Source organism: Denticeps clupeoides, chromosome 10 (genome assembly GCF_900700375.1).
Source record: "Denticeps clupeoides chromosome 10, fDenClu1.1, whole genome shotgun sequence".
NCBI classification, from domain to species: domain Eukaryota; kingdom Metazoa; phylum Chordata; class Actinopteri; order Clupeiformes; family Denticipitidae; genus Denticeps; species Denticeps clupeoides.
In genome coordinates this window covers 21,605,544-21,619,593 of record NC_041716.1, presented here as the reverse complement: position 1 = coordinate 21,619,593, position 14,050 = coordinate 21,605,544, and the positions used below count along the sequence as shown (strand labels likewise).

The window sequence follows — 14,050 nt, the reverse complement described above, 5'->3', positions numbered from 1 at the left end:
TCACTCTACCCTGGAAGGGGGTCCCTCTCTGTATCACTCCTTCCCAAGGTTTCTTTCTCTCCTAGACTTTTTTTGTGTGGAGTTTTTCCTTGTGTGCAGAAGGGTCAAGTGTGGGGGGTGTCAACTGTAGGGCCTGTCCAAGCCCATTGAGACATACTGTATGTGATTTTGGGCTATATAAGAAATGTTGTTGTTGTTTTTGCTGTGTGTGTGTTTTTGTCTATTTCCTTGTTTGTATTCTCCCCCTCCTTGGAGAGCAGAACAGATACATATGGTTGCTTTGGCACCCCACTGCTTTGGTGACGTTTCGATGGGGGGCAGAATTTGTAACGCAAAGCTGCAGGGAGTGAACCAGGCTCAGGTGGTTTCTTGCCGCAGTCGCCTCAGAAACAAGCCAACCTTCTTCTGCGGGGAGGCAACTTCACGGTTGAGACACAATCACATCGCCACACACACACACACACCTGAGGCCTTTCTTCTTCTCCAAGACAATCTCCAGGTTTTAGTCATCATATCAGGACTGTCATTTTTTTCCTCCAAAAGGATGTCTAAGCTGTGTATACCTCTAGCATCACATCACATTCTACAGAGAGAGAGGACAGACGGATCTTGTTTATTTCTGTTCCTCCGACAGGAGAGCCTGTCTGTCTGGGTTAGAGAAGGGAGGGAGGGGGGAGGAGCTGCAACAAGCTTTTAATGTCATATTCTTCCCATTTACAGAGTTAAAATACATAATGACTCAGACGTTTATTTCAAAGGCGAGGTTTAAGATTGCATGTGCACTTTGTCCTGCTTTCTTTTACACACTAGGGACAATGGTGATAGTTCAATTTCAAAATTCACAAATAAATGTAACTATATTTCATGAGTTGATAAATGTAACAAGATTAACAAATATTGATATATGTAACACAGCTTCTCAACTCAAAAAATTTATGTGATTCACAAATATCAGTGCGGTTACATTGTGCGTAGTCGTGTCTATATACAACTGGACTATGAGTATTTTCACAAGCTGAATGTAGTCATGCATTATTCAGGAAAAATGATCAACCAGTTGTCACTGATCTACTGGTGACCTGCGCATGCACTTGTTTGTGTATTTTGGCAGCTGATAATCATCAAATGAAACGAGACAAAACTTTCAATTAAGTCCAGTTTTAATTAATGCTGTTTGTTATACAATGTTCCTGACAGGGTCTAAATGTTGAAGGAAAGAAAAAACAAAGATTCAACTGGGGATAAAATAGTCTGGTGATGGGCAACTGCACTTGAACTTCAGAGAATTTCAGATCGTATTCTTGTATACAGGGTTTGTCCAGACACCAGGCTGTCTGTGTTGACATGTGACCAACGAACAGCACTTGACACGAGCAAGCAGGGAAACTTTCATTTTAATTCAGCAGAATAACAGTTACTACCACAACAAAACGCTGTGAGGTTTGCGTTATATTGATTACTTTTGTCCCAATTTCTACCAAGACACCACAACAATGCACGAAAGTAGAGCAGTTGACATCATACTCTAGAATATCAGTTGATGTGATTGGCTATAAATAATGGAGACATTTGATTGGCTACCTGGCAGTTGCGAACCGAGCGCCATCATAGAAGCTTAAAAATCCAAAAATAAATGTAAGTGTATTCACAAATATATACAGTGATTTGTAAATGCAGGTTGATAGGTTTGTGAATAAATGTAACCACACTGACATTTGTGAATCACAAGTCCAACAATGCATGCAACGGTGTTACATTTATTTGTAAGTCATGAAATATATTTCTGAATCTTGTTACATTTATCTGTAAATCATGAAATATATTTATGAATCTAGTTACATGTATTTGTGAATTTTTAAACTAAACTATCTCCATATGGGACTGCTTTCTTTCCCCATCTGTAAAAAAAGACAGTGCACACTAATGTCACATTGACATCTGAGTGCAAGTATTAAAGATAATTTGTGACATCCACTGACACCCCCAAAGCACAGAGAAGAAGGGAGGAAGACAGACAGGCTGGTTGGGAAGATGTACATCCAGAGGTCATACATGAGATTGGCCCATGAGCTGAGCTTTATTGAGCACCACAAAAACAAAACCTTCATTTCATGCACTCTGGAGACAGGCACCCACTGAAATTTAGAATTCAGATCAGCTTCTGACACATTTATTGCTCTATCAGTTACTTCCCTCATCTGATCCTGTCTGTAAACAATATCTGCAAGTCGAGTGCAGAGCAAACAGTTCAATAGCAGTCTGATATTGCTCAAAAATGCAGTGCAGTGCAGTCAGGTGGAGAGGGCTTATCTTTTTATTGAACCTCATATTTCCCATACTTATATTACCCTGGAATATGGTACACTTGTCACTGTACTCATCCTTTCTTTTTTGTGCCTAAGCCTCATCTCTGGCTGCTTTGAGTGCAGAAATGTGCCATCATGACTTCATGACACCATTATTATTACCGCTGCCTCACCATGCTACACAAATGGAGTTGATTTACTTTGAGTAAAAATAGGTGGCTGTCAATAACCTGCAATCCAGGGAGGTCTGGACGACCCGCTTTCAGATTTTTAAAAGGGCCATATCCATCATATTAACATATCAATGGATGTCAAATGGCACTGTCATGTGCTGCTGCATCAAACTCAGTGGAGCTTGATATTCCAGATCAAATGGACTTCAAACATGTTGACCTGATGATAGTGGGTAGCAGTTGCACCCATTCTTGGAGAGCAGGAGATGGGGCCGTTCTTCCTGCATATGTAGTATGGTCTGAGTCCACAGCCTGTCACCCACAGAGAACGCAATCAGCTCTCACTGCACAGCCTGATCTCTAGTGCATCTGGGCCATTGGTGGCACAGACAATCAACATATGCAGCCCTGGCACTCGGCTCACCGGCTGTGGGGCCAAAACTGCTGCCAGCCTGCCAAAATCCACAAGCTGGTTGGCGAACACCCCGACTCTGTGGGGGCGGGGTTATCCTCGACACCGCAACCAACAGGACAGGCTCAATCACTGGTTGTTGAAGCAGCGGGGTCGGGAAAATTGACAGGCAGCTCTTTGACTGTGGTGACAGTAGTTTTGTTATTTCGGTGTTGGGGAAGTACAGTCTTTAAAAAATAATGAACACCTTGGAGAGACCACTGGTGCCAAATTGGTATGACAATAAGGTGAAGAAAAAAAAGAAAAAAAGCTGCAGACACAGCATGCTGAACTACGATGACAGATTCACCTGACATTAAAGGATATTTCATTTAAGCAGGTTAGCTGGTCAGGGAACGAGCCATTTTCATTATTTTTCTACTTACCACCTTCATTATTCATTTCACTGGTTTTAAGCACTGTCTGTTTTCTTTGTTGCCTACGTATTTTGTTTGAAAATTAAATCTTGCAATTTATGTAGCTCAGTTTGTTGATGTCACACGTGTAAGGTTTATTTAACCTTGTTTTAAAGTTACATGCTGCACCTGGTTCTGTAGAAATGTTTCGTTTCACTGTGCACTGTCTAAAATGTAAGTAGCTCAAATCACAATAAAGCTGAACTTGAACTTGAACAAACAGTCTCTCACGCTTTCTGGCAATTACTTTTTATTTTTTGCATTAAATCCCACAAAGTTAGCAATTCACCTTATATTTTTACGCAAAAGCCAACCATTTTCAAAGCTACTGCATCGTGTTCACAAAAATGACCAATAAGCAAATGGGCCCGGGGATATTTTTATAGCGCAGAAGTTGTTGTTTTCCCCCTTTCTGATGCATGAGTGCATTCATTATGCAGATGTCACCTTGCTGACTCTAAGCACATAACTGTCTGTGAGCTGAAAAAGAGAGCGAAAGAACGAGTCGAGACAGCTCGACACTGCTGTCTCCACCAATTAGACCACAAGCAGTAATGATAGCATGCTGGCATTCTCTGAACGCCATCACTTCCCTGACAGAACTCCAGCAGAATCCCTGAACTGGTAGTCACTTCTTCCCAAGACTCTTTTTTTTTTGTTTAATTAGGCTTGCAAGTCATTATTGCAATTAAAGCCTGCAATTAGGAGAGCAAAGCACCACTATTAGTCCTGTGGTGGAAGCCAATGGTTTCTATAAGGTATCAATAAACGCACAAAGGCTGCAACATTATGCAGTCACCCAGTGACAGCTACAATGACTGCTGACACTCCAGAACATTTTAATTGCATTTGTGATTATCCTGTCACAGCGTACATGGGTGAGGTGAGGTGCCTGATTCCAGGGACAAAGTGATGGCAAGTGTGAATGCGACCATGATATTAAATTGCTGAAGGGTTTTTTGCACAAATAAACTAATGAACTGGCCTACTGATGCACACCAGTGATGTACAACAAACCACATCATGTCAAATACTTTGCAGAACCAACTAAAAATTGTGGCTGTAGGGTATAATTTACAGCGGGGGAGTGAGCAATGTCCGTCCAGAACAGCTCCCAGTGGAGACACCTGCCAAGAAATGAGCCTGTCTCTCTCTAGATCCTAAATTCAGGGGTGAGAGACAGGACAGGACATGATGGACCAAATGTCACCACCTATGACAATGTATCTCTGAACACATCAGGAGGTCAGGTGGGTAGCGGTGGGGGCAGGTGATGTTCACCTTGGAGACGGCAGTTTCAGCTTCATCAACAGTGACTTGGTAGGGTGAGATAATGTGGTTTGTAACATTAATTAATGAGTTAATGGAGGATGACAGGTTGTGCACTATGAAATAATGAGGTGAGAATTGGCCAGTGGGGGATTAACACTAATCTGGGATTAATGCAAATTAGGTACTTTTGTTTGTGAATTGAACAGGATGAGGGGCCTCATCACCAACACGAAATGCTTCAGAACATTTGTCAGACTGAACGAGAGACTTGAGCTAACCTTTGACCTCAGATGACTTTGAAGCCAAAATAACCTCCGCATCCAAATAGAAAAGCAAAAGGAGACTATGGCAAAATGAGGGTCAAGAAGGAAAATAGCTCATGTGGAGAAGCAGATGGCTCTCAAAAAGCAAATGGCTTCATCAATAACAACAGACACTGGTATCGACAAAAGAATTTATCCTTATTTGTCCAGGTGTCAATATCAAGTGAAGCTGTCAGCCTGGACACTTGGGCCATGATTAGAAGAGTGCAGGAGATATCAGTGGAATTGACTGTCCCACAGTGGCCTCAGGAATTATATTCAATCAATCAAAGACTGATCTACATACACATGCCCTTCACAGACTGCTGTGGCTGGAATGGTGCCACACCAGGCCATCACAGAATGGTTCTCACAAGTTGTGGCTTCACTACATGAGCAAAAGTGAGCAAAAAAAGTAAAAGGTGAATTACCAATGGAATAACACTGCACTGCTCATAACAGCTTGGGAGGCCTTGGGTATTCTACATGTCAATCTGCTGAGGTGAATAATTGCTTCAGACACAACCCTCCACACCTAGCCCTGGAAAAAGAGCCATGTGCCAGGTCAAACACCAGTGCAAGAACAATCGTGCCACTGTGCGATGTGTTCACTGCTACAGATACACATGTGGTAAATGCAGACGGGAGATGCCATGGCAGTGCCAAGATTGTGAGTTATTGCTGAAATGTGCTCACTCACTTTTTATTATTATTTGTAAATATTTGTACAAATGATTGGTTTGTTGTTTATTTTATTTTGTACTATTTTATCAATAAATCTCTTCAACAAAGGAAAAAACCAATGTGTGTTAATATCAAAGTGAAACACAAGTGTCCTTGAAGTAGCTCAGCATGGCCCCACCTTGTTTACGTAACAAAAGCATCTGTTCACAGGTGATTAAGGATATTTTGTTAAAAGTTCCAGTCAATCGACTGTCCTGTGGTTTTTATAGGTAGAATTGAGAACAGAGTCGCCTCTGCACAGTAGATGTTGGTCTTTTGTAGAATATGTCATGCCATCATGGAAAAACTGTGAGATAAACTAACTTGGTGATTCAGTAGATTCATACATCATACCAACTGCAGCAACCCCAGTTCATATGGTACAATTTAGGTATAATGGCAGAATTGCTACAAAGTCCAGTCTTTATGCCCCTGACAAATTGAAGCCCTATCCATCCACTATACATACACATTTAATAATGTGTTGGACATTTCTTAGCCCCATTTTAGAAGTTTCAGTAATCTCTTTACATGTTTTCTTTGATTGCTAAAAATGTGATCCTTCTGAAACATGACCACAGGATGTGTCTTCCAACATCTTAAAAAAAAAAAATCATCTCTTCAGGTTGTTGGCACATAGCCTCCTGAATCCCAACACATCATTTTTGATGATTTTGGTCATTTTGGTTTAAATGGCATTTGACTAACCTAATCCAGTCCTACTGTACTGCCTAGGAGAGATCCTGGGCTTTCTAATGATGTCACAAGAAAGGGGGAGGGGCTTACTGAGCACATGTACTGCCTTTTCAAAATTCCCGGCATTGCATCAGCCACATTTTACGGCACTAGGGGAGGTAAGTGCTAATTATTTCATAGAAAATATGTCTGTGCTGTCAAAAATCATGATTATTATGATAGTCTTAACTTAATTTTAATAAGATTTCAAACATGAATTTAACCCTTCGAAAACACAACTTGTATTCAGTGTCCTCTGGAGAGGACAGCAGGACTTAATAACTCTCATTATTACCATTGTTCACAAAACAGAAAGCCAGGGGATGAGTAAGGTTGAAAGGATTGTGCAAGCCTTTGTGCTTGCCAGTCCAAGTGGTCTGGTGCTGGACTTTGAGGTTTATAAGGGCAAGAACACGTTCACTGACCATCACCTGGGAATCGGAGGGAATGCTGTCATTCGGATGGCACAGACTCTTCCACGAGGAACACACCTATACTTTGACAGATTTTTCACTTCTGTCAAACTGCTAAATGCACTGAAAGCTAGTGGTCTCCAGGGAACAGGGACCATCACGAAAAACAGACTCCCAAAACAGTTAAAGATGTCAAATGATAACACTTTTGAAAAAAAAGGAAGAGGTGCATCTGAGATGGTTGTCAGAAAGCCATCAAAGATTGCAGTGATTAAGTGTCAGGACAATAAAGCAGTCCTCTTGGCCTCCACTGTCCATGGAATAGAGCCCCAGGACAACTGCATGAGATGGTCTTCCAAAGAGAAGCGGCATTTTAATTTATCTCGACCTGCTGTTGTGACTGAGTACAACACTAACATGGGCAGAGTTGATCTGTGTGACCGAATGATCAGCTTCTACCCAATGTCTAGCCGTACAAGAAAATGGACTGTCCGTACCATTCTGCATTTCTTTGATCTGGCTGCCACTAACAGCTGGATTGAGTACAGGGTAGATCATGAGATGAGTGGGAGACTGGAGCAGGATAGGCTGCAGTATTTTGAGTTCAGATTGCTCCTAGCTGAAGATCTTATTGCCCAAGCCCAGTGGGGACGAGGTCAAGAGTTTGATGAGGTGGTCAGTGATGTCAGCACTAATGATGAGTACACTCCCCCTAAGAGGAGGCGAAGTGTGGAGCCACAGCCCACTGATGGGGCCACAGTATGAAAAAATATGGGGCTGTCCATATGCCCAAGATGGTGGAGGCAGCCCATGCATCACGGTGCTGGAGAGGTGGATGTAATGGCAAAACCTATGTGAAATTAGTGCTGCACAATTAATCTAATCGCAATCGTAATCGCGATGTCAGTCTGTGCGATTACATGAACGCAAAAAGCTGCGATTTAAATGATTAGTACATGGATTGGATCGGCAACATATCCGATCCATTCTCTCAAAGTTTGCGAGCTGACTGAAGTCTCACTTCAGTTGAATGTGACGTATTTGGTCACATGACTTTCGATTCGGAGACATATGGTTAGACGCCGCATGACGCACTGCATCGTACGTCAAAGTCGCCGCCATATTGCGATAGGCTCTGCTGTGGCGTGAAGCATATACATGTCTATGGAGCGAAGTGCATAAAAATGCCTCACTATTGTGCTGCTTGGGGCTGTACAAACCACTGTACGCTCCAAACCAGATCCTGGGGGATTACATTTCATAGGTAAGGCTGGACAATTGTTTTGATATATATATATTGGCCATTATAAAAGTCTTAACCTTAGCTAAGATAGGCTAAGCTAGCGAAGCTATGCATTCCTGTGTTCAAGTAAGCCTCCAAACAACGTTTTGGCTAAACGTAGGCATTAACTATTTAGACGGTTCTTAGCTGTTTAGTTAACTTTTCTCAAACTTTGAAGGTTTCCTAAAGAAATTCACCTCACTTTACAAATCTTAACCTTAGCTAAGCTAGCAAAGCTATGCATCCCTGTGTTCAAGTCAGCCTCCAAACAACGTTTTGGTTAAACGTAAGAACTATAATACGGGATTTTATAATGGCCAAATATAATCAAAACAGTTGTTTAGCCTTACCAGGGTTTGTCGTTCGACAGTAATGTTTTTTAAAGTAAAGACTTTTTTGTGATTATTTAATTTATTAGAATATTGTATTTTGAAAGCACTGGGCATTTCAGGTTGTTATAAGTAGTTTGTATGTTTCACTTTGAAATTAAACATTTCACTATTAGTAATTTGTATGCGACTTTTCATTGATATACAAGCAAGTGTCCTTTATCATATCGCAATCGCACATTGCAATATTCATCTCAATCGCAACATGTCTTTTTCCCCAAATCGTGCAGCCCTATGTGAAATGCATCAAATGCAATGTGTTTCTGTGCATTGCCAAAGGAAAAAAATGTTTTCTGGCATTTCACTCCTAACTCAGATCCCTTATGGTTTTAAACAATTATTTCAAATTTTTAAAAACCGTTTGCCAAAAGGCCTTACTATTACCTTGTTATGCTTTCTGGAGGTATGAATTACCATTTCACATTTTACATGATCTGCATTAGAAAACAAAAGTTCAATTGCTAAGTACAAGCTTTTTCCATGTTTAAATAAGATTCCTGAATTTAGCAATTTTTAAATGTTTTAATTATATAAATTGTCCATATGACACCATTATATGAATCTATGATGAACTGTGATTTAAAACTGCAGAGGACATATGGTAAAAACATAGGACATATTGAAAAACAAGTGTTGCAACATGTTTCTTTTGTTCACAGCACTTAACTTGTCTAAAAAAAATCTAAATACCAAAACATTTTTTCTTCCAGGACTCAGGAGGATAGAACATATTCATCCATGCGGTAGCTATCCAATGGGAGAATCTTAACTGTTTTATGCTGAATCGAGGTGTTGAGCTTTTTTACAACATCTGGCAACTTTTTGATCAATTTGATGATATTTTTATGGACAAAAGTGACCCAAACTTTTGAATGTTAATGTTTTTGTATAGATTTTTTTGTACAATACAAAAAAAAAAAAAATGTAGAAACTGTAGCAACTTGCTTAATGCCCCCAAAAAAGCATAAACAGGTCACAAGAACACTAGAACATTAAGTCAGTTATTGTCCTTGTCAGAGTAGGTCACACACTGACTGGTGAAGAGATGTTAATGGTCCAAGTCCTCTCTCTCTGGCACTGTTCCCCTTTTTCTACGGTGAGAACAGCTGGCCCCTATGGGGCCACAGGGCTGTGGATGGGCCGCAGGCAATCCCGACTAAAGCAGTCAAGCCAAATGAGATCAAGCATGTGTGAACACAGACAAAGCAGACCGATGCAAATACACATGACCATATGCACAATAGATGCACAGTTTGCCCAGCGAGTGGAAAAATCTGAAAAAAGGTATGACTGACAATGACCATGAACAAACCATTTACCAGACTTTACACTGCAGCCGTTAAAATATACAGCTTTTATGCCAAAACATTCATTTGCGTTTTTACCAAGTTTTTCAGATTTAAAATTTAATACAAGCCAGTGGGCCGGCATGAAAATGTGGTCTCACACCTCCAAGGTTATGAGTTCGAATCCAGGCTCAGATCTTGTGTGAGTGGAGCTTACATGCTCTTGCCGTGATAACTGTAGGTTTGAGTGTGTGAGTGAATGGTGTGTGTGTGGGCCTGCCCTGCGCCCAGTGTCCTAGGATGGGCTCCGACAGTCGCGCTCCTGAGTGACAGGACTAAGTGGTTAAGGATAGTGAGTGAGAGAGTGACTGAGTACAAGCCAGTGTGAAGCTGAGCCTCCTGCTCTCAATTTTCTCACCACCTCTGCAAAGCCAATTATTCTGTTCCGTGCTTGAGTTAGCAGTCCTGCCAGAGCGCTGATGTCCCCAGCCATCCTGCCTCTTCCGGGAGATTGTGAGCTGGTGCTCAGAAAAATCGAGGGAAAGATCCTCTTAAGTGAATATTTATGCTCCTTTGTTCTCATTAATCAAATCTCTTGTTCTGTTGATTTCCTGTAGCCACCCCAGTCCCCTCTAGCCTTACACACACACACACACACACACACACACACACACACACTAATGGTCAGTGAAAGAAGGCAAACAGATGGCTATGAGCCAATGCAATCTGCAACACACACACACACAGTCCCTCCAGGAATCATGGTGTCATAAATACAGCAAGCTGGGGTGCATTCAGTCACACAGACACATCTGGCCATTTATTGGACACTCTTCCTCAGCCAGGTGATTGTGATGCAATTGCGATGCTGCAAACAGGATACGAATCCCATTTCCTTGGGCTTGATAAATGCGGAACTCATTTCCTCTTCGTGGCTGTAAGCTGCCTAAACAAAGAGGGGGCATGTATATGTGTGTGTGCCTGTGTGTGTGTGTGTGTGTGTGTGTGTGTGTGTGTGTGTGTGTGTGTGTGTGTGGTGTGTGCAAGATTTTGCAAAGAAAAGCCAATGAGTTGGGGGGCAGAATTTGGTATTCCAAAGCTTGAACAATTCATACATTCATGCTTTTCAAATTTCATAGCTGAGCAGTTAGAAGAGACAAACTACCTATATTTGGGAATGATTTGGGATTGCTATGGGGTGTTGATGAGGGAGGTTTTGCCAGGACTGAATCATGACCATTAATTTGAGCAGTAAGCCAGGGTTAATGTTTTCCTTCCCTCATGTCAGCAACCTCCTTCATGTCAACACTCATGTCGACTGTCATTCTGACGTGAAGAATATCAAGTGCATGGCATCTGTAAGTGCAAGGACAGTTGTTCATCATTGACTAAAGGAATAAATAAAAAGCCTGTGATAGCTTAACACTCTGGTACAAATAAGTAAGCACAGTATACCAAAAGTGCAGAGTGAACACATTATTTATTGCCCACAGGATGAAACACAGACCCTGGGTCAAAACATAGGTTATCTGACCCTGGCCAATCTGTGTCCAAATACGATCTGTACGATCCCAGGAACATACAGAGCAGCCTGCATCTACTCAGCAGCCATGGTTATTTCCATATAGAGCATGAGACCCAGAAGGCAAATCAGATTCTGCACTGCAAATGAGACTGATTTGCATGAGGTGCAGTGCGAGACAATGTTCATGGCCAGATGAAACAGAAAGTGAAGTGATCGTCATTGTAATACACTGCAGCACAGCACACAGTGCACACAATGAAATGTGTCCTCTGCTTTTAACCCATCACCCTTGGTGAGCAGTGGAAAGCCATGACAGGCATCCAGGGTGCAGTGTGTGGAGCCTTTGCTTTGCTCAGTGGCACCTCAGTGGCACTTTGCCAGATCGGGATTCAAACCCACAACTTTCTTACGGGTCTGTTTCTTTACCTGCTAGGCCACCACTGCCTACAAATTAGACTAGTACACTTTTAACATTCAGGTAACATAGATTATGATGTTAACAAGTTATTTAACCCAAACTGATGCAGTGGGCAGCTTTTCATTTCTTTAACAACCGTGTCAAAAGATGGAAACGATGTTCAATTGCTGTTTTGCAATTGATTGCTGAATGTCCTAAAATTGGGTTAAGATCTGTCCAACACATTATTAAAAACTGAAAAAATTGTGGAGATCCATCAGCTTCACCAAAGTAATATGGTCATTAGTGATCACTGAAACATTTGGTGAAAATCAAATGTGCTCTTGAAATACATCAACAGCATACTAGCACTGTTGGCTATGAGAGAATGAGAATTTCCACACACACCTCTAGAAGAAATTTACTTGACTGTAGCATAATCTCGACAAGTTGCAGGACATGAAATATCACCTAAAACTCTGCTATTTTCTCATGGTAAAACTATGCTATGGCATAACCAGGCCATTAGAAGCCAGAAGGAAGGCCCTGTTACTGAAAACAACAAGTTCAACACTATTGATGATTCTGTATGAAGCATGAAACATATTTTATAATAACTTGGCTGTTCAATTGCAGCACTGAGATCAATATATCAGCATTAGTTCTCACAGGCCATGTGTCACACCAGCCTATAACAGAATTAAATATCCTCCTTTTTTAAAGTGCTACAGGTCGTAAAGCCAATGAAACATGACTGCCCCACTCCATCTTAGAGTCATCTATTCAGATGAAGGTGGAGCCAGCGTAGCACTGGGTGGAGCAGCAGTGAAATGCATGAATCAGGAACAAAAGCACTAGGCCCCGTTTCTAAACTGTCAGCAATGATGTACTGCTCTGCAGTGGCCGTGCCGCTGACCTCCGGAGTAGTTCTGGAGTAGAATGGCAAGCCCATTCAACTACCACTTTCATCTGTTCCACTACAGTGACTTAAAGTGATAGAATGGCTCCATGGGTCATTTATATTGTCATTAAATCTCCCAAACAATGCTGTTTGAAGAATATGCTTTCTTGTCACAGACTTGGTTAGAAATCTTTTAACAGAGTTTATGAGTGTGTTCATACAGTTTAGCAAGAATTGATGAGAAGAATGTAAAATTATGTGTCTGTTAAAAACACAGAGCACACATTTTTAGCAGTTCAGTACAGAACATTCACAACATTCAGATCGTTTCAGACTGAATTTTTTTTTATAATTATTTACCAACAACAAATTCTTGTGTGGACTGGCCAGTCCTGAACTGAAGTGCTTTAAAAGTGGCTTCTTTGGTGCTCTTGATAGGGGGATTCCACCGAGGGAGTAGAATCATGCAGCCAGAACTAAATGAGCCGCAAATTCATTAATTCTTTCACAGAGTCAAAGGTCACTTTGCTCAGAGTTGAGTCTTTACGGGTGGACATGGCAGAAAATGCTGGCTCTGAATCCTTCACAGGGGCTCAGGTGGGAGAAAGAAAGCAACCCAGGCAGTTATAAAAGCTGACAGAGCATGTGCGAGGCTTCCTGAGTCAGCGCCATGACACTCTGACTCCACACTCATATTCCCTGGGTTTTCACAAGTTTTTTACAGACCCAATGTTCATTCAGCCAATCAATAAGTAGTAATTTTGTCTGGCTTTGAGTCCACTTTCTGGGAGGCCATTCCATACTATATACAGTGTAGACATTTCTCACATCCAATCTAGTAATACTGAAACAAAAACGTTTTAGTATGTCAGACCTGGATCACATTGTCCATTATTCTCCTTTCCTCAAACTAAAGGTGGCAGTGGTGTCCACTGAGCAAAGCATTGTCCCCACACACTGCTCACAGGGTGCCTGTCATAGCTGCCCACTACTCACTACGGGCGATGGGGCTAAAACTAACAGAGGATACATTTTGTTGTGTGCACCGTGTGACAATCGCTTACATTTACATTTACAGCATTTATAAGACACCCTTATCCAGAGCGACTTACAATCAGTAGTTACAAGGACAGTCCCCCCCGGAGCAACTTAGTCAAGTGTCTTGCTCAGGGACACAATGATAGTAAAGGGGATTTGAACCTGGGTCTTCTGGTTCATTGACGGGTGTGTTACCCACTAGGCTACTATCACCCTCACTTAAAAAGTGTGTGTGTGTGTGTGTGTGTGTGCATGTGTGTCTGTTGTCGTAACAAATGCCATTATGCCACAGCCTTGCCTACCTGTCTCTCAGACATGACATAGATGAAGTTGTTATCCAATGAGAAGGCCATGTCACGTAGGATTGGACTCCCATCCTTAATAACTGCCACTGTCTCATACTGCACCGCTCCGTGAGGCGGCCCATCCACCCGGATCTGA

At 41.7% G+C, this 14,050-nt stretch overlaps 1 protein-coding gene across 3 annotated transcripts in view; it reads right to left on the bottom strand.

Moving 5' to 3' along the window:
- plxna2 (plexin A2) overlaps positions 1-14,050 on the bottom strand; it is a 154,872-nt gene that overhangs the window by 71,986 nt on the left and 68,836 nt on the right. For all 3 annotated transcript variants that reach the window (XM_028992514.1, XM_028992513.1, XM_028992511.1), the window contains exon 4: positions 13,912-14,046. In XM_028992514.1, coding sequence (XP_028848347.1) covers positions 13,912-14,046 — 135 coding nt within the window. The remainder of the gene's footprint in view (positions 1-13,911; positions 14,047-14,050) is intronic.